We start from the raw sequence: 24,220 nt of genomic DNA on the forward strand, positions 1-24,220 counted from the left end.
AGGGGGGCAGGGGAGGTGTACTGTACAGGTCATCTCAGAGAGGGGATGAGGTCCAAACAGAGGTCCCTGAACAATCTATCACCACCATGATGGTCCACAACAGGAGCACAGTCAGCTACAGACTCACACAACCAACAGTTACATAAGATCACGTAGATATCAGATTCTAGAACTCTTGCTTGTAAATAATATTTGTTGTGTTTTCACTGTCCATTTCCGTGCTTTAAGGTTTTCCACGTATAAATATTTAGTAATTAAATTTGTATTCTATCTCATTTGTTAGTCAAGCATTATATTGCATTTATTATCATATATTCTGTGTGGAGCAACACCGTAAAATAATTCATCTCTGAGATTAATGGAGTATTTCTCTGGATTGTCTGTGATGTAGTACCGCAGAGTGTCTGCTGGGGGCGGCAAAGAGACCGTTGCCAGGAATAATTGAGTTTTACTGGTGCAGTAACGCAATGTCTCCACTGGGTGCAGCAGAGGGACTGTTTACAGGAGTAATGGAGTAGTGGTGCAGAATGGCGGAGTGTCCGCTGGGGGCAGCAGAGTCACTGTTTACAGGCACACTGACTGCAGCAGGCTGCACGAGCTCCGGACTGTCGCGTGGAGCTCACTCTCCGAGAGGAGGTCGCTGTACAAGTCTATCCCCCAAAAAAGTTACTGAAACTCGCAGGAGGGTCGATTGGGCGAGTGCCGTTTACATGGTGACAAAGTGTGGATTCAAAGGTAACGATTTGTTGGTATGAAAGTGTCGACCGGAGCGGAAAACGAGGACTTTTAGCTCCGGGCTCGCCTGCTAACGGTTAGCTGCGTTAGCTGCTAGGCTAGCTGCTAGCAGCGAGGTCCAGCCCAGAAGTTGTTTACCTGAAGTTTACCTGGACCCGTGGAGGTGCTCTCTCCCACCCGAGCTTCACTGCACTTTTCTCTGGGATAAGAGTGCCGGGACCAGGGAGGCACACTGGATTTAACACCGCACGCTGTTAGGAAACTAGCAGGATGTCCACAGAGGTTGACTCGGGTTTGACAGCGGCCAGCTCCGGCGGAGCAGCGGAGAAGTACCACAACAAGTCCGAGGAGGGTCACCTGCAGGCGGAACAGGGCGAGCCGGGCCAGAAGGGCTCCGACGAGGCTGCCAGGAGCCCCGCGGACACTCACAAGAAATGCAAAGAGAACGACAAGGAGAACGATCAAAGCGGCGGCGCGGAGTCGGCTGCGGAGACGGTGAAGAGGAAAGTGGTGGAGGCTCCTCCGCCCAAAGTCAACCCGTGGACGAAGAGGACCACGGGCAGGGTGCCAGTGAACAACATCAGCTCCTCCAGTACGCAGGAGAAAGGTGAGCTGCAGTTAAATCCACACATGGGATCAGATTGAACTTTACAATATGCTCTTCCTCCTCCTCCTCCTCTTCCTCTTCCTCCCCCTTCCCCCCCACGAGCAGCCGCATGTTTGCTGCAGCTTTTTGACAGCAGAAATCCTCGCCAATCTCCTCTGTCAGGCCTCATATGGGCTCATTTACACGTGAATGGGCCACATTAAGTTGAATGTCAGCGCAGTCAGGAGGTGTTGATGGTGGCATTTGTGCCCCCATCCCCCCCCTGTGCTCGGATTGCTCCGGAGCACCACGTGTTGATCGCTGACAACTGCTACTTCTTTAGCCACCTCCAGCTAACTGCTGCTGCCCAGAAATGTCACAGACTGGAGGCCGGTGGTGGGGAGGAGCAGCACCGCTGGGGCTTAGTGTGGAGCAAAATCACACCTAAATCTCTCCTGTAGTGTCGACCCACAGTGTTTGGGGGGGGGGGGAAATGTAGGAGAAGACAGGCCAATTGCCCCTGTTTCTGCTGCTGTTCAGGCACGTTTCACATGTCCAATGGCCTGTCTGCCTGCAGTTCCTCCCACCAGCCAGATCCTCTGTCACCAGTAAAAGCACAAAGTATGTGTACAAGGGAGTTGGAACAGGTGGGGGAAGAGAGTGTGTAAAGTAATAATTTTATTGGGACGCGTGAGTAAACAAACATGCATTCCCACCCGAAGTTCTCTTGAGCTCAGCCTGCACCGGTCAAATCTCACTTTCAACCAGTTTATAATGGCGTGTAATTCAGAGTTGCGATACGAAGCCGTTTAATCCACTTGTATTTTGTAGAGTCTTGCCAATCATGTAAAAGAAATTGCCTTACGCGTAATACAAGAAAACCTAAAGCTGACAAATGAGCAAATCCTGGAATAGAGGTTAACCCGAGAAGCTATTTTCATAATCCCATGTGTTGTGTTTGACTTGGTGCTGACTCGGTATGATACAATCTTTATGGTTGCACATTAATGGACATTGATTTTATCATTCGCAGTCATAAATCATTTAAAGTGTAGAATTAACAGTCTTAACTAATGAGCAAAATGAAATATTTGTAATTAATTAGGCAGTGTCTTCCTGAGATTTTCTTGGTGGCACCAGATATCCACCTTTATAGTGAAATAATCACTCAATCTTTTTGTTATGAAAAGGGTGCATTTTTCTTCACGTTTGTCACTTTCTATTATCATAGAAATAAATGCATTTGAGCAATAAATGGTAATAATCAAAGTCAGCTATGACGTCATAATTAAATTGCAAAATTTAAAATCCAGTTGAAACATCTTGATTTCACTCAGTATACTTTAAAAAGTCATCATGTGCAGAAGCATTGATTCAGTTTTGCTTCAGCTTTAAAGGTTTAGAATTAAAACAACTTTACCAGCGTTTCTTAATCACTCCTTAATGCACCAAGTTAGAAGAAATAAAAATTGAATCATTCCATTTGTCATTGTACTACACATTAATTGAATAGTATTTCAGTATTGGACCTAAAAACACCTCACACTAGTACATTAACTGTTTGATGTAAAATGTTTATAGATGGGATATTTTGAAATATAATTGTCTCATTTGTATTCATAATAGAAAATCGTAAAAATAGCTGTGAAGACACACTGACCTTTTAATTCTTGAAGGAGAAACCAAACGACTCGACCTGATTTTCCTAGTGAAATATGCGACACTGGATGTGATCCATCTGGGAGAGATTTGTTTGTGGCTGTACAGTAATTATTTTAAGGCGAAGGTGATCTTTAAAAGCTCTTATATGTTTTCATTTCCAAAATCTAATTTATCATAATCAATGGCAAAAGTTTTTATAAAGTTCGCATTTAACGCCAATACTCAGTGACAGAAATAAGTTTTGTTGTTGTTGCCAAAGATCAATTAGCAGTTCTTCACAGCTCCAAACAGTAACTCTAAGTGAGAAAATTCATTTCTACAACCTAAAAAAGGTTTATTTAAAGTGATTATGAAATTGCAAATTTAACCAACAATATATTTATAAGACCATATTAATCATCAGGACCTGGTGCATGTTTTTTTTTTGAGGGGGGGGGTTTGTGTATTCAGCCACAGTAATTAATTATTTACAATGTTTACATAATGAAAATATTTTAAATGATAAAGTTTTGCATTATTTCTTGTTGATATGCAATTATAAATGCAGTCTTCAATAAAAATGTATGAAGTGGTTTGCCACTTTCAAAATAATCTTAAATAGAGAATCCTTATGGATGTTAAGCTCAAAAATCCTGACAGGCTGTAGATGTGTCGTTATAGTTGCTATAACTAGTTATTCCTCATTAGAAAGTAATTGTCGTAACACTTCATTTTGTCATTGTTATAACCTCACACTAAATTGTCTTTGCACATTTAAACCCTCATTTTGACATTAAAGTACTTTTGACTTGATAATGAACAAAGTTTAAGTATTTTCAAATATAGTTTTTGGAACCTTTTTCTTTCTCTCTCTGGAAAATGCCTTCAGGGCTTTTTCTCTTGCTTACTTACTGGAAATATGCAGCTGAAAATGTTGCTGCCAGAATGTTTAACAGGCTCCAGGTGGATTCTGGGAAATGTAGGCTTAAGCTCCTGTGTGGTTCTGCCTCATCTTCCATGTTCTGACCTTTAATCCTTCATGGACACTCTGTTTTATACAGGAGCTTTTTGGACATTCTAGATATCTGACAAATTCTAAAACGGAACATTTGACATGCTCTGGAACCACGGACACGATCTCGAACAGAAACTTTGAATGATGACGTTGAAATGTGATGTTTTCTCGAACTCCGACTAATTGTAGAAACAAGCTTTTTGACACATTGTGGTATAACAGATGTCTGACACGTTCTGGAACGACCTTTAGAAAAGATTTGTGACACGTTAAAGAATTCCTGACAAGATTAGACAGTTTGAAGAATTGAACTCTGGATGAGAAAGTCCAACAGGTTTCAGAACTCCAGCTTATTCTAGAATACAACAAGAGAACTTTGACATGCTATAGAACTAAACAAAAACAAAAAAACAGAACTCTGACACAATTTAGAAGTCAAGACATGTTTTAGGAATCTGACAAAATCTGGTAAAGAACATTTGACAAGTTCTTGGGCTCTTGACGGATTTTAGAACAGAACTCTGATACGTTCAAGAATCTTAACAAATTGAAGAATAGATCTTCGAATGATGCAAAGGTCTGACGGGTTGTGGAACTCTGAGCAGTTCTCGAACAGAACCAAAGAAGTCAAGACGCGTTGTAGAACATTGTTGTGACACAGTCAAGCACTGACACATCCTAGAACTCTGTAGCAAGAGGTCGTCTGATGGGCTCCGGCACTCGGACAGATTCTACAACAGACAAATTCTCTTTCACAAATTATAGAACTTATAATTTTGAGCCTTTCCAAACATGGTCGCTGGTCTGTGAAAGATTAAAATAATAAAAATAATGTGATCAGCTCCACTTCTTGGGACCAGTTTTACTTTTGCGTGTACGAAGAGAAACAGCAGCTTTGTCAAATTCAGACCATTCAGCTAAATGTGAGTTCTGAAATGTGTGTCAGGGCAGCCGGGGAGCTATATTTGACGCGTGCAGCCGTGACGAGCGCGCAGGCATCGTTTTACAGCGCTACTGTACCAGCAGCTCTGCAGGCATTCATGAGGACGCCTCAGCCCGGGAGGGGGTGGGGGGTGGGGGGGGGGGGGTCTTATCAATACAACCATCCTCTGAGCGATAGGGACCGAAAGGCTTCAGAGGGCCACTCCCAACATACACACACACACACACACACACACACACACACACACACACACACACACACACACACACACACACACACACACACACACACACACACACACACACACACACACACACACACACACACACAGAGCTGCCTGTATACAAAACAACCCCCAACAAATTGTTTCCGTCAGGCCCCGCAGGCAGCATATTTATTTATTCTACGGAAAGAGAGTCCCCGGTGCAGCGTGAGCCAGTGAGCTGCACTGCGGAGCAACAGTTCACTTCAAGCTGAAAAAAGAAAACAAATCTGCCTGAAACTGGATTAATCATCCTCTGGATTTACTCTCCTCTACCTCGTGTGACGATGCCGCTTTCTTTCATTGACTGTGTGTCCGCAGATCAGCAAAACGCCCTGAAAGTCGTCCGAGCCACCAAACCCAGGACGAGAAAATCCAGCAAGGTAACCATCCTCGTGTTTCTTTCTTTATCCCATAAATATTACAATGAGTCTTGTTTCGAGGTATTAAGCATTAATAAATGCATGGTAAGGTGTTATTGTATATTGATGATTACCTAAAAGTTAAAAAGAAAAAAGATTTGAATTAATATTGTTAAACGTTCTTATGGTGTGTGCTGTGGCACTAAAAGACTGAACTTGCGTTTGTTAGTTTTGTCGGTTTTTGTCAAGTGAGCCATGTCAGTTTGTCAAAATCGTCTACCACGAACCTGTTGAGCCACCTTGGCCCAACTAATACCCCTCCCAGGATTGTTCCATTCCAGACAAAGAGTTAAGAGTGATGGCTGGCCTTGATAGTTGGTGAGGGTGGGGCTGTGTGCGTTGGGGGGGGGGGGGTCCACCCCTTGATTTGGTTCGGTGGCGTTCACATTCACTTTAGAGATCGGATCAAACCACCAGGAAAATGTTACGCTATTACAAAAGCTGCCGGTTTGGGAGCGCTGTTGCTCAAAACAGGCTGACCAGAGAGGAAGTAAAGAAGAAACGTGGCTCATTGATTGGTCCAGACCGTAATCAAGTCCCACCTCTTTAGCCTGTGGTGGCTAGTCTAGTTAGCTCATGGCTAATGGGTAGCCACAAACATCCACATTGTACTATAGTCTTCAGATCAGATATCAATGAGCGACTTTGTCACTACTTCCTCTACTTCCTCCTCTCTACTTCCTCCTCTCTACTTCTTCCTCTCTACTTCTTCCTCTACTTCATCCTCTCTACTTCTTCCTCTACTTCTTCCTCTACTTCTCCCTCTACGTCTTCCTCTCTACTTCTTCCTCTACTTCTTCCTCTCTCCTTCCTCTACTTCTTCCTCCTCTCTACTTCTTCCTCCTCTACTTCTTCCTCTCTGTCTTCCTCTACTTCCTCCTCTCTACATCTTCCTCTACTTCATCCTCTCTACTTCTTCCTCTACTTCTCCCTCTACGTCTTCTTCTCTACTTCTTCCTCTCTCCTTCCTCTACTTCTTCCTCCTCTCTACTTCTTCCTCCTCTACTTCTTCCTCTCTGTCTTCCTCTACTTCCTCCTCTCTACATCTTCCTCTACTTCCTCCTCTCTACATCTTCCTCTACTTCTTCTTCTCTACTTCTTCCTCTACTTCTTCCTCTACTTCTTCCTCTCTACTTCTTCCTCTCTCCTTCCTCTACCTCTTCCTCTACTTCTTCCTCCTCTCCACTTCTTCCTCCTCTCTACTTCTTCCTCTCTACATCTTCCTCTACTTCTTCCTCTCTACTTCTTCCTCTCTCCTTCCTCTACCTCTTCCTCTGAGTAGAGGAAGATGTGTATCTTCCTCTACTTCTTCCTCTCTACTTCTTTCTCTCTGTCTTCCTCTCTACATCTTCCTCTACTTCTTCCTCTCTACTTCTTCCTCCTCTTGACTTCCTCCTCTACTTCTTCCTCTACTTCTTCCTCTCTACTTTCTACTCTCTACTTCTTCCTCTCTACTTCATCCTCTCTACTTCTTCCTCCTCTCGACTTCCTCCTCTCCTTCCTCTCTACTTCCTCCTCTCTACTTCTTCATCTCCTTCTTCCTCTGTCTTCCTCTACTTCTTCCTCTCTACATCTTCCTCTATGTCTTCCTCTCTACTTCTTCCTCTCTACTTCTTCCTCTCTACGTCTTCCTCTCTACTCCACATCTGCTCGCAAGATATTTTCAGACTCTTTCTTTCTGCTCCTGCTTCTTCTGATTTACGTGGTCAGCTTTGATCTCACACTCTGGATGGTTTTTCCAAGTGTAAAAATAGCGCAGACAAAATACAATACTATTTTTTTCACTAACCTTGTGCTGCACAGTTTCTCCTAAGAGTAGAGATCATAACACAAAACTGACACTGAGAAGCGACCAGTAGAAATGTGTAGCTGATCATTGAAGGCCAGTTCAGAGCCACACTGATGGGATGGCTTTACCTCAACGTGCTGACATTTCAGAAACAAATCCATGTGGTTAATCTCAGGCCTCCGCCTGAGACTAACCACAGGAATTTGATCAAAATGGTTTTAAATTTGAACATATTAAGGATGTAATCACAGTTCTTTGAACTGAAACCAAGACAGCAGTTTAAATTGAGCCGATCTGTTTGGTTTACTTCGTTAAATGAGGCTGTATGTGACTCTTGCAGTCCACTTGGATTGGCCACCCTCATTTTAACAGTCTTTCACATAAAGAATATCCAGCTAGTCCATTATTCAGTTTATAATTGAAAGGTAATTATCATTTATGGTGGAAAGGTGTTCAGTTTCACGTTTGCACAACTAAAGTGCAGTAACAATACTCATAATATCCACCAGGGGACTTATTTGAAGCCTCCATGTTATTAAATCATCACAAGACAAATGAAACTTGTTGCACACCAAGTTGTGAATTTTGGTTTAATTCCACATTATTATATCCACATTGTTTTGCAGCTCATCCTTTTGCAATGATGAGGATTTATTGATCGTCACAACTTGTGTGCTTCTGTTTTGATCACATCTCACACCCTGAGTAGAAGCAACAGAACGGGAATAATAGAATTTAACATTGAACATGAGGAGATGTGATGTATGGAGGTTTCTGTACACTGCTTGATCTCATGTTATCATTTTCTACATAGAACCTCACATTTTCTAAACTTGCTCATGAAATGAACTTGTAAGTCATCTTCTCACTCTGCTGATAAATTGACGCTCTTTTGAAAAATCTTGTAAATTCGAATTTTTATTGCAACTTCTAGTCAACTTGAGAGAAGAGGGCAACGTTTTGATGCTTGATGGATGTATGGAGAAAAGTTCTCAGCTGCTTCCAGATGAAATAATCAAATATATTTACACATTGACACAAGACCCTGTAAATATATACAATAATCGGTTAATATGCTGCTTCTGAGCTGAAGTACAATAAAAAATAAAGCAGACGTGGAAAAAGAAAAAGGTTTGAGTAAAGAAATCCCCAGAGGTAAAAGGATAGCTTTTCAATATTTGTTGTGTAAACTTTACCCAATTATAAAGAAAGGATGAATAACAGGAAAAGAACTGCAAGTTTAATTTCATAAGCTTTTTTGCCTTTTCACCTTTAAGATTTTATCCTTAATAAATGGGTCACAGGCAAAGAAATTGTGCTTTAAAACGCTGATGAAGACAAAAAGTAAAGTATTAACTGAGACGTGTTTTGAGTTATATGGCTGAAATGGTGGCAGGGCACTAACGTTTCATCCTGAATTTTATTCCTATTTGTTTGGATTCTCCAGCCCTTTTCCAAAAACTTTCATCAATTTAAATAACTGTGGAATAAACAAAATATTAGATGTGGAAAACCGTGTGCTACCAGTCAGCCATACCTGCTCTCATGTATGGCCCCAGAATAGGACTAAAACGAAACATATTAAATGCCAAGGAAACTTATTCTTCATTCAAAAATGTTACAAGTAAAATAACAAAAACGACCATCTGAAACGCCTCATTGTTAATTTCTTTCACTTCATTAAGGCATTATAACAGAATTCTCACTAAAATGCACTTTAACCTCTTTTTGTGCAGAATCATTTGGAATTAGAGAGACCGACGCACGTTTTTCACTTTTGAATAAACTGACGTGTGGGTTTTTTTTGGCCTTTTTTCACTCGCTCACGTTTACTTTTCACCACTGCGGCTCCGGACGGGAACGCCACAGCTGCTGCTAGCGCAGCGCTAGCTGGTTTGAGCTGCCATCCCGCGATCATGTTTGTCTTTCCCAACCTGTTTTTCCACGGAGGCCATTTCAAAGTTAACTACTGGAGGAGAATCAGATGATACCCGAAATTTAATTTAAAAGAATTAGTTTTCTTTTCACGGTCGTAAAGAAAGAAAGTTAAAAGTGTGTGTGTGTGTGTGTGTGTGTGTGTGTGTGTGTGTGTGTGTGTGTGTGTGTGTGTGTGTGTGTGTGTGTGTGTGTGTGTGTGTGTGTGTGTGTGTGTGTGTGTGTGTGTGTGTGTGTGTGTGTGTGTGTGTGTGTGTGTGTGAGCTCAGTGTACACTATAAAACTGCCTTCAGAAATCAGTAGTATAAACTTTTCTCTTTAAAAAAAAAAAATTGTATTTAGTCAAAAAAACTAAGTGTGCGTTAATGTTCCAGATTCAGCATGTGAGCGTTTCCTCGGCCCACTTTTCTCTGTTCAACCTTGATGTCATGTATGTTTGTCCAAAACTTCGCGTGGGTGGAAAGTGACTCCTCTGGTTTATCGTTATTGTTTGCATTTGCCCCAAACACACAGAGCACTGACCTTCTTTTTTTTTTTTTTTTCTTTTACCCCGGTATGTACCTGCCCGGGACCAGCAGGGGGCGACTTGTCTGCACTGGGCATTGTTTTATTTGATTTGTCTGTTTTTTTTGTTCACAGTCCAGTGACTTCAGTGACATCACAAACTGGCCCACACCGGGAGAGCTGGCCAAAGAGGTGTGTGTGTGTGTGTGTGTGTGTGTGTGTGTGTGTGTGTGTGTGTGTGTGTGTGTGTGTGTGTGTGTGTGTGTGTGTGTGTGTGTGTGTGTGTGTGTGTGTGTGTGTGTGTGTGTGTGTGTGTGTGTGTGTGTGTGTGTGTGTGTGTGTGTGTACATTCAGCTTTGTCTTTTGATGGTCTTGTGTGACCTGGTATGCACATTAAAACCATAGATTAGTACTTTTTGAAATGACCTTATCATGCACTGAAGTTGCCTTTGTTTCCCAAGCAACAGCAAAATGTGGTTAACAATGGGAAGAAGCCTCCGTCCTCGCGCCGAGAGAAGGACAAGAGGAGAGAGCGGCTGGACAGGAAGTCGGAGAGCAGCCACGACGGCGGCGAGAGCAAAGAGAACCAGGAGGCTCAGCCCGACCCGCTGGAGAGTCTTCCCAAAGACGAGGTGTCGAAGGCAGGGCAGGACGCCAGGAATGCCGGCCTGAAGAAGAAAGGAGGTGAGGGTGAGGAAACCTTTTTCTTTTCTTTATTTGAGCATGTCAAAGCATCGTACTTCAAATAAGTTCTGTGATTGTGGCTTGTGACCTGGGCTGAATCCTCAACAAGCTCCTTTTCGTCACTGTTGAGTGAAAGTTACCATCTCCAAAGTGATTTAAAGAAAAAAATGTAGTTAAGAAAAGTCGTTTCCATCTGAATAAGTTGCCTCGAGCTGACGTGGGGATGTGTTTTCACTGGACTGTGACAGCCTGTTTTCCTAAACTCTGTGTGGAAGGGAGCTTCTCTGTAACGGCACTGGTTGGTGCATGCCGAGTTTGATTCTTCAAAAGCACAAATAACAGACATGGACGTGACTGACCTCCTCGGCGTGTGAAGCAGAGATGAGATGAAGAGTTTTGTACCAACATGTGAGGAAACCATGTTTGTAGCTGTGAGGAGAACTTTACAATCACTGAGAAGCCAGTTGGTTTGACTTGGCATGCTCCAGAGAAAACATTGCTCATGTTTCTGTGGCGAAGCCGCCGGAGTCATTAAACTGGTTCGTGCCGCCTCTGATGGCAAATTCCAATAAGTACAGTTGGAGCTGCATTGACTCCCAACACTCGCACATCGGCACATTCTCTCGCCGGGGGGGGGGGGGGGGGGGGATCCGAGATAAACTGTACTTTCAGTGAACACTTAAATGTCTGCCTTTGTTGGTTTCTGACGATAGATAGGATTTTCAAGGCGACATTAAATGACCATCATACTGCAAAAAGGTCAAAGAGTCGACTTGGCCAAGATACTTTTTCAGACGGCTTCCTGCGGTGAACACGGGTAGAAATAGGCGACTGGTTAACACAGTGTCGCTGCAGGTCCAAGTTCTTGCAGACAAAGATGTGGGCAGGTATTTCCTCCAGGAGCTGCCGTACTCTGACAAGACTCAACTTTCTCCTCTTTATATCTCTAGAAAAGCTGTAGACAGTCTTCATATATGATGTCGTGGCAAACCGAGTGGAAACTACAACCAAAAACGGTCCATTGTGATAATGTAGTCCTTTTATATATTTCCCATAATGAACTGGCCAGTCTGGAGACGGGAGAAGTCACTATGTAGTACAGGAGTCGTAGTCGGACCACACAATTCCAAGCGACGGCTTCCAGTGTTTGCTGAAGTCCCTGGAAAAGGTTAATAAGTGAAGTATTCAGTGAGCGTAACCTGTGAGGTCAGCGTGCAGTAAAAAGTCCAGTGGAAAGCTGGTGGTTTCCTCGAGGCTCCGCTTTGACGACTCAACACGTCCTTTAAATCGCTGAAACATCCCAAACACAACCCAGTGGAACATCAGCACTTTGTCAAGTAAACCAACACAGTAATGGCGCAGCCCAAATAATATGAAGTTTAGCTTCAAGTCCCTGGTAGAAGTTGGTCTGCAAAGGTCTTGCATATAAAGACGTTACTGCTCATACAGTATTGGCAGTAAATAGTCCTTTTCATGTCTGTGGTCATGGAGTCAGTGACGATCTCGTAGTTTGAGTCTGACGTGTGGGTGGAACAAACACTTTAAACTTGTGAGTGAAGATAAATCAGACAGCAGCTCAGTGGAACATAACATCTTCAATTAATATTACTGAAGCAGGAGCATCATGGAAGTAATCTTCAAAAAAAAAAAAAACATCAATGGCGGTTAACAATGTTTTATCAACGTGAGTTCTGACAATATATTTCCCTGGTTATTTTATGACACGACATTTGTGAGTATAGACGAAGCTTTTATTTTCCTGAGTGTTTGGGTCCAGAACTCTTCAAGCTCTCTCTTTTTTTTTTTTTTTTCTCTCCCCCCGCTCTGCAATCATCGCCAGGTAACAAACGTAAGTGGCTTTCTCTGCCGCTGGAGGAAGTCTCCCGGGACGACGGCGAAAAGACGGCGGGCGGCGGCGGCCCGACCCGCCCCGACGCGGAGCCCAGCAGCGACTCCGCCAACCCCTCGTCGCCCAATCAAACGCCCCAAGTTAGCAGAGCGGATAGCAGCAGGAGTAAGTGTCCAGCAGCCGGCTCGGCTTTCCTTCTCTTCACGCCGTCCGCCTCCCCCGGTGCCCGTCGCCTTTGAAGTTTCCCGTTCGCTCTGCACGTCACTCGCTGTTTGCTCTACGCTTCTTTGCTTTTCAAGTCCCCTCCTGTACTCGCAGCGTGTGCACAAAGTTTCCGCACTGCACAACGAGAGCGTGGCGTCTGGGAATGTATTTGGCGATTTAAAAACAAAACAAAAAAAAACCCGCTTGACTTTCAGACTGTCATTAAAGCCACTCATAAAGAAGGTTCTATACGGGATCATTATATTTCCTCCACAACCTGAAGGGACATTTTCCCTCCAGTTACATTTTAAACAATATTTACAATTTGAACCACCTGAGGTGTTGCTATCGAGCGACACAAATCTGTTACGCGGTCACACAAATTCTAAATGTTCTTCAGTTTGATCACAGCCATCTGTTCCAAAATGATGTGTAAACTAATGAAATCCTGGGAGAGTTTCGTCTTCTCGTATTTTCCTGTCAACTTTAAGATGACCAAATGGTTCATCTCTTCGTTTCCTAACAAACTAACGATGGCAAAGTGAAGAAAATGATAAAAGTTGTGATGAAATTAGATTTTTTTTTGTTATTTATTGTGGTATTTCTTATCGTGCTTTAAAAAAGTGCAGCATAAACTGCTGCGAGTTGCAACCACTATTTTAATAAGCAAGTCATATCCACTGTACATTTTGTTGTTGTTGTAAATAACACATTTTATTTGTAGCTGTAGATTCTTTTAAATTTTTAAAAATGACAAGTTTCAGTGTTTTGCTGAGAAGCCGAAGACACGGTTGTTGTCTGGTGATCTGCTGGGCGTTGAACGTTCTGACGGCGAGTCGATGTCTTCCAGGTTGGCGGAGGGAGCCGCGGGACTTCGGGGACGACGTCTCCAGCGTGCGCAGCGACAGCGGGAGTGTCCGCGGAGGAATCCGGGGCCGGGGGAAGGGCCGTGGCCGCGGGCGAGGTCGCGGGCGAGGTGAGGACTTTGATCCCCGCCGTCGGGTTTCTCCATGTTTTCTGAGCCTCCGACGTGGAGAATTCTTCTCCCGCAGTCGACGCCAGAGGTTCGTAGCTCACGTTTGGGTCTCGTTTCTCCCCCCGCAGGCCGCTATGAATACTCTGGGAACTTCCGAGACTCCCAGTCCTCGGACGTCCAGGCGGCCTCGGAGTTCGGCACCAACATGGTTTACTACTACGACGACGGAAACAAGGTCCAGATGTACACGGTGGACGAGAAGCTCCTGAAGGAATACATCAAACGGCAAATGTGAGTGGATCAGAACTCCAGTTTTCAGGTGGGAGCAGAAGAGCTGGCGTGTTGAAACTGTTGACTCGTGTGGCTGACAGTTTAAAAGATCCAGCATGAACACCTCACGTCACTACGACTCCTGCATTTTTTTTATCTCGACATTCTAAAACGGAGAAGTCTGAGGTTTGACCATACCGTGATGGTGAAAGATAGAAGTTTGTTTGGAAAGAGGAAGAAGAGTTCACTCATTAAACATTTTAACATTTTGCAGCCATGAAATACAAATAAATCCGGCTGATTAGGTAATCAGGGGATAAATCAGTGGATTAAACCTCCAAGGTTTATCTGAAGCCATGTTTCTTCACTCTTCTCTCTAGAAAAGCTCCCTGACGTCGTTTCAACGTGACTTTTGGATTATATCAAATATAATCCATCATTTATTGCAGGTTTCCACTGGGAAATTAAAGATTTATGCTCTTTTTTTTTTTAAGTATTAAAAAAGGCATATTTTATTTAGATGGCGTGGTCATTTCTCTTCACCTTTACAGAGAAAACCCAACAAACGACACCCAGAAACTCAGAATTCAAGGAATGGAAACACTGGAAATATTGTTTTACATCTTGAATAGTTATTTCAGTTTCAGTTTGTGTCACGACGTTATTGTGGTTGCTTTGCTGATGGATTTTCTTTTAGCTTTTGTATTAAATTAGGAAAAGAGCTCCTGTTTTTTTTTTTTTGTTACATGAATACATAATGGAAACAGTTTGGCTTAAAGTTTTTCTATCGTTTGTACCCATGACTATCTATTAATAGATTTTATTCCTCCTCCTCTTCTTCCAACGCTATCGATTATAGTGCATCGGTAAAGTTGTCTAAAAGTTATTCACAACACATTTCAAGCATTTATTTTTTAAACAGTTGTGTAATTGTGGCCAAATAAAATGAGATTATGACAGGCGCTTTGAACTCGTTTTAGTTTTCATAACTTACATGCTGAAATCATGAATGAATAAAACAAAGCTTTGAAACATGCAAGTTTATGTCTAATTAAGTCTAATATACAGGTCATATCAAAAAGTAAAATACAATGGAAAATTTCATTTGACCAATCATTTATTTTAAGGTAAACAAATTTTCCATTGTATTACACTTTTTTGATCGGCCCTATATCCGACATTTTTTTAAAACAAAGAAATGATCAAGTACTTGAAAAGTTTAATTTTATTAATGTAGCTCCTCTGTGAAATTTACTTCCTGTAGAAATGAACCTTTTAAACGTCACCTTATTGAGTAACTTCTGTATTTCTTCCTGGAACTTAAATACCAACAATGATTTATTTAAAATATAGGCTCTGTACAACGTGTAGAGTTTGTGAAAAATTATAAATTATTCACTTTTCACAGAATAACCGGAACACCGGGGTGTTTTTGACCTTTTATAGCCATTTGATGATTTTCATTGTGCACATAAGACAAGTCAAAGTTCAGTCTGTTAATTTTCAAACATAAATGCAACAAGTCAGATTTAGTTATGATTCAGACGCTTATAAAATATAGAAAAGGGAGCTTTTTTTTAAGATTCAGAAAGTTTTTTTAATACTATTTTGATGTATTATGTCGATATAATACGTGGAGCAGGTATTTGGGCCGTAACGCTTCTTGCAGTGGCCTGCAGGGGGCAGCGTGCGCTCTGAGTCCACCTCTCAGCTTTGGCCTCATTACAGATCACTCAGCCGAGGAGGGTGAGGTGGATCCTAAATATAGTCCGAGTGCTTTGGAGGGGACAGGCCATGAATTATATGCAGGCCTGAGCGAGGAAATGTGAAGAAAAAAATAAAAGTGTGTTATGTGAGGGGGGTGGGGGGGGGGGGTATTCTTGTCTTCTCCTCTTCTCGTCTCACTCTGTGTTTTTCAGGCTGCTCGGTCAGCCATCGTTACTTCACTTCAACTGCACACATGCCTGCAGGCGGAGCTGTGTGTGTGTGTGTGTGTGTGTTTTAGTCTGCTCACAAAATAGATTTAGTTTAAAAGCATTTAGTTTAGTATTGACCTGGTTTGTTTTTTGTTTGTTTTTTTTAAACAAAGAATTGCTATTTCCAGTAACTCACCGGATGTTACAAATAGTTTGGATTCTTCAAAAGTGACTCAGTTTTTTAACATGTAAGAAAAGGTGTGATTAACAGTGATCCTTCTACATATATTACAAAGACGTTTCAAGACGAGCCGTCGACACGATCTCCTGTTGAAACTCATGTTGCATGATTTCATGAAACGGATGTTTTATTTCCCCGAAGAGAGAATCAGAAATGAATTCATGTAGTGAAAGTTTACTGAAAAGGAACAATATTTCCAATCATTCTTTCGGACTTTTTCTTAAAGAACAAAGATGTTGCTGCATTTACAAGCCTATCATTTGACTTTTTTTTTTTTTTTTTGTGACACTTCCTGATTTGAATCATATTCTGGGAGTTTTATAGAGTTCCTTGACCTTGTCTATAATTGTTGACACCCAGACAAGTCGATGCGCGTTTGTTTGTTTTTTAGCCGATCATGAATGCCTTGTAGAGAAAAGTCAAACCAACCGACTGAGTGTGTTGTGTTTGGCCCTGCAGTGAGTACTACTTCAGCCTCCACAACCTGGAGCGGGATTTCTTCCTGAGGAGGAAAATGGACGCGCAGGGTTTCCTCCCCATTTCCCTCATCGCCAGCTTCCACCGGGTTCAAGCTCTCACCACCGACGTCAGCCTCATCATGGAGGTACCGCTCAGCCTCGCATAAACTTCTGTGGTTTCATCAAAGCCACTACTCAAGATTGACTTGATAGGTCACACTTGTTTTGACCTGTTTTGATTCTCCTTGATGTTGTGATTGTACTGGATCATAAAGCAAACTACAATCTAACAGAGCCTTGACTGTATGTAGTGTAAATGCTTAGTATTTTGATGTTTTCTCCTCTTCATAAATATATAAGTGCCTGTTTAGGTCTCATATGTTCCCTTCCACATGCAGGCAAACAAAGCCTTTTTAATTACAACTGTGTTTGTGACCAGTAAAGAATCTTGAGTGATAATTTTGGGGAAAGTGAACCTATAAATATCAATATTAAAAGCAGTTAATGAGCAGATCATCTCCTTGATGTCATATATGTGACCTTAAACAGAATAACGGAGTGAAACTGGTGAGGTCTGTGTATAAAAACCTGACGTAGCCAGGAGCAGTCAAGCGCTTAAGTCCAGGTTCATTTCTCTGCATTTAGAAACGTTAACAGTTGGAATCCAATCTCCAGAACCAACATTGGATTTGGTTCTGGTGTGTGAGCTTGGTAAAGGAGGATCAGAGAGTAAATGATGCACAAAGTGACCTTCAGTCAGTGAAACCTGCAGACAGACTTGAAGTAGAAGAATTGCTTTCGACCACTTGTCCCCGAGTCTTTCCCAGTTGCGTAAGCCCCCCCCCCCCCCCCCCCCAGGTGGCTGATGGGTATTCTCGGACGTTATCTCCCTCCCCCGGTGTTTGACCTGTGTTGCACACTTGTGCCCTCCAGGCCCTGAAGAGCAGTAAAGAGGTGGAGCTGGTGGACAACAGGGTCCGCTGCAAGGTGGACCCGGAGCGCTGGCCCATCGCCGTCCCCCCCATCGTGGGCTCCCCCCGCACCGACTTCTCCCAGCTCATCAACTGCCCCGAGTTCGTTCCTCGACAGACGCTCAGCTCCACCAACTCCGGTCAGTGACCGCCGCTGTCCTCCGCCTCATGAGGAAAATCTACCGGCCCTTTAACTCAGTGTTTTTCAAACACTGTGCCGCGGCACACTGGTGTTTCCGTGAGATCTAATCAGCTGTGCCGTGGGAAATGATCCAATTTCACATTTTTTCTAAAAAAAACATTTACTCTCACAGTCAGCTGTGAGAGCAGTGTGCAGAGTAATCAAGTATAAGTACTGTGCCGAACACCGGCGGAAGAATTGCTCTGAGTCGAGATTCTTTTCTGCCAGCTGATCACCAGAGGCTTTTATTTTGACATGAACATACACAACTGGACCTTCATAACAGGACGACACTCCACACGACACATTTCTCACTCATGGTTGCACACCAACATCCAACAAACCAAACCAGACGAAATAATGAACGATCTGAACCGAGGAACAAAAACGCAACACAAGCACAAATCAACACACACAACCACCCCAACAATAACCCTCAATAACCTCCGGCAACACATAACCGGAACTCCCATCATGCCCTGCAGCGACCAACTCCGTGATCGCTACAATACTCTTCACCACTAGATGGCAGCACAGAACTTTGCCGGTGAAATGGAAACTTAACAGACGTCAGTCTGGTTAATCACCACCACCTGCTGCTCCCATCTTGTATCAAAGTGTGTCAGTGACAGTGATGGAGACGTTTTTGAAAAGGAAGAATGTTAACCAGGATCTCAGCTCTTCATCCATCAGGTCCAGGTTTCACTCTGAGTCAGTGAAAATAAAAAAAAGAAATTGGGAAACACTTTTTTTCTGTATTTATTTGATTCCTGTTGATAAAACTTTGATGAGAATGACTTTATGTTGTTAATAGAGGCTACAGAGGTTCACATTTGAACATTTTCGGGTGGTGGTGTGCCTCCAGATTTTTCCAAAGAAAAAAAGTGTGCCTTGGCTCAAAAAAGGTTGAAAAACACTGCTTTAAGTGACCTTTTGCTCTCATTTGTATTTCTAAGTATTTTATTCCAAGTTATCAACGTTAACAAAACACAGGTTGCGCCAGTGAGTTATTGGGATTACTGTTGAGACGAAGTGCCAACCATTAACCATTGAAGCTGTTTGTGCTGATCCTCATCCGGAACCAACATTAATACGACTAAGAGCATAATTTACTTTCAGTGTTTGTCCGTCACACGCACACACACTTTGTGTGTTTTCTGCGCCATCCTGGTGCCCCACATACCCAGCTGAGCAGCTAATGTGGATTAATCACAGCTGGAACAAGTCCTCTAAATACTCTGAAGTGCTCCTCTTACCCAGGACGCCACTCTGTCTTATTGTAGAACAAAATATACCATATTACTTCATATTACTACATATTACACATCGGCAGTTTAGTGATCGTCGCATCTTTCCCGGGGACATACATTACGTGTGAAATCAAACAAAAACCAACGGACACAAAAACAAATGGTGGTTTTTGAGAGTTTTGATCACATTACAATTGAAATCAGGCTTCACTTGTATCTCTGAGTATAGAAGCTCCAGCTAATGATCTGTTATGTGATTAATCAATGTATTAAAGTGTCTAACAACATTACAACAGTCAGTTCAAAGACATAGATTGATATAAATACCTATACATTGCCTTGAGTCTATTTGACCATTTTCATTGGGTTCTTTATTCCATTTATTTCATATTCAAAGCTAATAACACACAGCAGCTCACAGGATGAGCAGATGAGCACTGATTTGTCTTTATTAAGAGCTGCATTCACGTTACAAAGCTCCTTCCTTCTCATTACGTCTCTAGAAAGTTTGAATCATTAATCATGTTGCAACCCGACTGACAAATCACCAATAAAAGCAGCCTAGTGTTAAATTGTCCCTCCAAGTAGCCGCTAATGTCTAAAAGTTGTGAGGTTCAGTCTGCGAGCTTTGCTCACTGGGTTCCACGTGTTTGACTTTGCAGCTTCCCCGCCCGAGAAGGAGCCTCCTGCCGAGTCCCCGCAGCCTCTGAACCCCACCGGTCCCGGCGGCTCCCCCCCCGGCCGAGGGTCTCTTCAGGCCACCGACGACTCCATTGACGCCCCCGTGCCCAAACTGGACCCCGACGCCTGGATCCAGGTGGAGAAACGCCACCGACAGCCCTCCGGCAAGGCAAAGGTAGGGTTGGTGACCAGGACCTTCACAGTTTGAGGGTTGTTTAATTTAGAGGATAGGTGCTCTCATATAAGAAGGTTGAAGACCCCCCCCCCCCCCGCTTGATTCAGACATCAACTGGAACTAAATGGGCGCAAATAAGAGAATCTCCAGGTCATCGGGAACTAAACTGGTAATGTTCCCACTTAGCACTGGGCCCAACAAAAGTCTTTATTCTTTTGAGCAAGAAGGAAATTTGAGCAGTCCTCCTTTTTCAACTGGGAATTTCCTTCCTTCATTCAGTAAATCCAGCTTTACAGTCTGACTATTAGAGGTCCAAAATAACTCTGTTGATCCTAATGCAGCACAAAGACGTTGAAGTTGCTGTTAAAACCCGAGGTTTGTTTAGTCTGTAGACGATTAATAGATATTCTGCTCATCTCGTCACATCTCTTTTTACTCCTGCAGCACACGAAGGGAGAAAGTACATAACTCCGTCTTTTAATCTCCTCCATCATGTCTGTTTTTTCACCACCTCTTCCACTGTCTCCTCTTTCCTCCTGCACCCCCCCCCCCCCCCCCCCCCTCCCTGTCTGGGCCGGCAGCATGTCAGTGCTGAAGTCAGTGCTGAAGTCAGTGCTGTCGGCTCGTCCCCCCCCCCCTCGGCCCTCCAGCCCGACTGCCTCCCCTCTGCAGTTGAGTAATTCTCTCTCTTGCTCGTCCTCTCTGCCTCTCCGTCCCTCTGCTTCTCGCTCGCTCCTCATCCCGTCACCTTCCTCTTCACTTCATGCATCCAGTGTCTGAATCTAATGCAGTTTAAAAGCCTGACACAGCGACGGCGTGATGAGTGATGGAATGTAATTGAATACTGGAACACCTCAGTCACCGATTACTGGAATCAAATGAGTTACTGAAGTTTTTTATTGTCTCGTTACTTTTGTGGTATTAACTGTTGTAGAGCTGCTGTCTGGGTATTACGCAATCTGAGCAAACTGTTAGCTTTAGCATTAGCTGGACCTATTTTTGCCTATTGTCTATTTGTTACAATTACATTAACTCTTGTTGACTGAATAGCTTTTTTTTTGATACTTTGTTACACCCAGATTATAGAGCATCTTCCTCTTCTGACATCAGATTATAGAGCATCTTCCTCCTCTAACTTCAGATTACAGATCATCTTCCTCCTCTAACACCAGATTACAGAGCATCTTCCTCCTCTAACACCAGATTATAGAGCATCTTCCTCCTCTAACATCAGATTACAGAGCATCTTCCTCCTCTAACACCAGATTACAGAGCATCTTCCTCCTCTAACACCAGATTACAGAGCATCTTCCTCCTCTAACACCAGATTACAGAGCATCTTCCTCCTCTAACACCAGATTACAGAGCATCTTCCTCCTCTAACACCAGATTACAGAGCATCTTCCTCCCCTAACATCAGATTATAGAGCCTCTTCCTCCTCTAACACCAGATTATAGAGCATCTTCCTTCACTATCTAAACTACATTATGTAGAAGCACCTAGTAACTCCCCAAATACCACTGCTCACTAGATATTACAATTCAGGACAATGAAAATGAGAACATTAGACTGAGAGCTTCTTGTGTAAAGTCTATATATAATGTAAATTCCTCAATGTTGTGTTTGTGAGAAAACAAAACATTGTGTAACTTCACAAATCTTCTCATAGATTTCTGTTGGCGGTTTTGTTGAATGTTTGAATAAACTAAGAACATGCTGCTGTTTATCTTCACTGGTGTGAAAATAATAGAAATGTCCCAGTTTTCAGTCTTTTAATTGTCTCATCAAGACGACAGCGTTTCTAATCCAGTGCGTCTCTTCCCGATGGTCTGCTGTGCGTTGTGTGGTCCAGGGCGACGGCAAGCCGCTGCCTCCTCCCAGCCAGCAGCCCGAGCCGGACCAGGAGGAGCTGGACTTCATGTTCGACGAGGAGATGGAGCAGATGGCGCCCAGGAAGAACCAGTTCACCGACTGGTCCGACGACGACGACTCCGACTACGAGCTGGACGACCAGGACGTCAACAAGATCCTCATCGTCACCCAGACGCCCCCGTACCTCCGCAAGCACCCCAGCGGCGACCGCACGGGGAACCACGAGTCCCGGGCCAAGCTGACGGCCGACCTGGCCAAAGCCATCAACGACGGGCTGTACTACTACGAGCAGGACCTGTGGAAGGGGGAGGAGCAGGTCGAGAGCAGCAAGGTCAGACTCACTTTCAATGGCGTAAAGACATTTTCCTCCTCTGTTTTCTTTGATACAACACAGGGGTGTCAAACTCGTTTCAGTTGAGGGGCCACATCCACCCTAACCTGACCTCTGGAGGCCCAACAAGTCAAACGTAACATATTCAACTGCAGATACGGACAAATGCAAAGTCTTTCCTTCTTTTGATCCTTTTGTAACTGCAAGGATTTGCCAGTCTATTCTGAAATGTACATATTAAATCAGATATTCAAATCAAATCAAATTCATCAAAATATATCACTATATTTGATTTGATATTTAAGGAAATCAGATATTATTATATTTGAAAACAAAAAAAAACCCTCAGTCACCTGTATCTGGATATCGTATTCAGGATTAAAACAATTTGTGATCATCTGGAAAGTGTTTTGAGTTTACGTGTCTACAGTATCATTTCACATAAGTTGGACTCATTGTTTTATTGTGAAAGGCATTGCGTTACGTGACCTCCACAGATTGCATTAATGTTGGGGGTCAAATTCTGACCAAGGGCGGTTTTGAATGTCATTTCTGACAATCTAGTGTTTTTAGATCAGCCTCTGTCAGTTTTCATATTTATACTTTTTAAAAAAAATAAAGAAAAAATCACATGTCGGGCCGGTTCTGGCCCGCGGGCCGCATGTTTGACACCCCTGATATAACACTTTGAATATTCCTGATAAAGTCAAGCTTCAGCTCACCGTTTGAATTGATCTCTATGGGATCGATGGCCTCAGGCTCCAAACTGAGCCGTGCTTCAATTCTCTCATAGGTAATAAAAAAATGTCCCCCTGCTTGCTTTGGTTTAACTTCAAAATAAAAGACTCTTTTACCTGTCATTGGATTTCTGATAAACAGGCTAAACGGCAGTTTTACATTGTTTTTAAAGACTATTATGATCAAAAACAAAGTGAATAATCTCTGATAATTAGATCTTTTTTCTTTTTGTGGTTGAACAAGTTGAAGCGGGAAAGTCGAGTCGTGATCAAATCCTCGACCTTTAGTTCAGCACACGTCGTTTCCCTCTTGAGATTGACAGGTAATTTAAACGATGGAACCCTTTGCCAGCGTGTCGTGTTGTAGCAGGTCTGCAGTGTTAAAAATGGAGCCGCCACTGTGAGAAGATGAACCGCAGAAGCACTAAAATGTAAATGTCCCGCATGCCTCAACGAGTCGGCGTTTTTCTTTACTTTTCTTTCTTTTTCTTTTTTTTTGTGCTTTAAACCATTTATTTTCTATTTGCTTCTCTGAAAAGAAAACAATCTGACTCATTTAAAGTCACACTTCTTTTTTTTATTATTTGTTAATGGCAAATGTACATGGTTATACATACAGTGTACAAATACAGATAGAAGATTATTTCCCTCCGTGCATTTTTAACTCACTGAACCAACCCTTCACCCTTTGTCTACACAAAGTTAGACAAATTTGTTTTGCGTATCACCGAAACTCCCAAAAGCTGTCAAATAATTGCCGGGATATAAAATTACTGACACCCGGAGCTATTTACAAAAGTGGAGCGCTTACAGTATGGAAGCAGACAAAAACCTTCTACTTTAGAAAACTTTAAAACAATTCAGATAAGTCGTAGAAAATCTGTTCTCATTGGGTAATCTAGTTGATCCATTTATTCCAAATGTGATAAAATTAGTTTTTTTTCTTGTTTGCATTATGTAGGTTGACTTTCAAGAATGTCAATCCAACCTTGCAGAGAAAGTGGAGCTGAAGTTACACACTTTTTAAGTCCGCTTTTTGCTTTTTGTTTTTTCATATGGCGTCTTTACAGCCCACTCAAGCTTTAGGACTTTTATGAACCATTACTTTGTTTTTCCTTCCAAATGATTACCTACAGTTTCACTGCGACAGAGAGGACGGGGAGTTAATCAATGTTCTTTCCAGAAAAGTGTTACTCAAGTGAGCACTGTTGCTGTTTGGAGGGACGACACAGCCCAGGCTCTCAGCAGGGCTCATTTATTTCTATTGTACCAGTCCTACACAAGACCGTCTGAGGTGCAATGAATATTTTTTAAGTATTGCTGAATATGCATTTCGAAAGCCAACAGAAGATTGAGAGCAAACACTTGCTCTTCCCCTCCAGATGTTAGCTGAGGTTAGCCTCTGGGCTAACCAGCAGAAAGTGACGCTGCCTGGCCGTGGTGCTCGTCACACAGGCCCTGCTTCTCTCAGCTCCCGGGGTTTGGGACCTGCAGGTGCTTCAGCTCTGCCCGGTGACAGTCTGGCTCTGTGACAGTAGGTCAGTGGGTTGATTTCCCAAGTGACACCGCGGCGCTGCAGCGCCTGGACAGC

General features: G+C 42.9%; 1 protein-coding gene across 6 annotated transcripts in view; it reads left to right on the forward strand.

Annotated features, from left to right (window-relative positions):
• The first annotated feature begins 587 nt into the window (after window positions 1-587).
• Window positions 588-24,220, forward strand: part of larp1b (La ribonucleoprotein 1B) — a 34,268-nt gene continuing 10,635 nt past the window's right edge. The window contains exons 1-12 of one of the 6 annotated variants that reach the window (XM_080512876.1): window positions 588-1,342; window positions 5,504-5,565; window positions 9,968-10,024; window positions 10,294-10,522; window positions 12,357-12,530; window positions 13,420-13,545; window positions 13,674-13,836; window positions 16,432-16,576; window positions 17,364-17,541; window positions 19,495-19,688; window positions 20,270-20,359; window positions 21,542-21,892. In XM_080512876.1, coding sequence (XP_080369002.1) covers window positions 1,006-1,342; window positions 5,504-5,565; window positions 9,968-10,024; window positions 10,294-10,522; window positions 12,357-12,530; window positions 13,420-13,545; window positions 13,674-13,836; window positions 16,432-16,576; window positions 17,364-17,541; window positions 19,495-19,688; window positions 20,270-20,359; window positions 21,542-21,892 — 2,106 coding nt within the window. In that variant the 5' untranslated portion in view covers window positions 588-1,005. The remainder of the gene's footprint in view (window positions 1,343-5,503; window positions 5,566-9,967; window positions 10,025-10,293; window positions 10,523-12,356; window positions 12,531-13,419; window positions 13,546-13,673; window positions 13,837-16,431; window positions 16,577-17,363; window positions 17,542-19,494; window positions 19,689-20,269; window positions 20,360-21,541; window positions 21,893-24,220) is intronic. The other 5 variants (XM_080512878.1, XM_080512877.1, XM_080512879.1 and 2 more) reach the window with 5 other exon arrangements.

The sequence above is a fragment of the Blennius ocellaris genome (genome assembly GCF_963422515.1).
Source record: "Blennius ocellaris genome assembly, chromosome: 17".
In the NCBI taxonomy this organism is placed as follows: Eukaryota; Metazoa; Chordata; class Actinopteri; order Blenniiformes; family Blenniidae; genus Blennius; species Blennius ocellaris.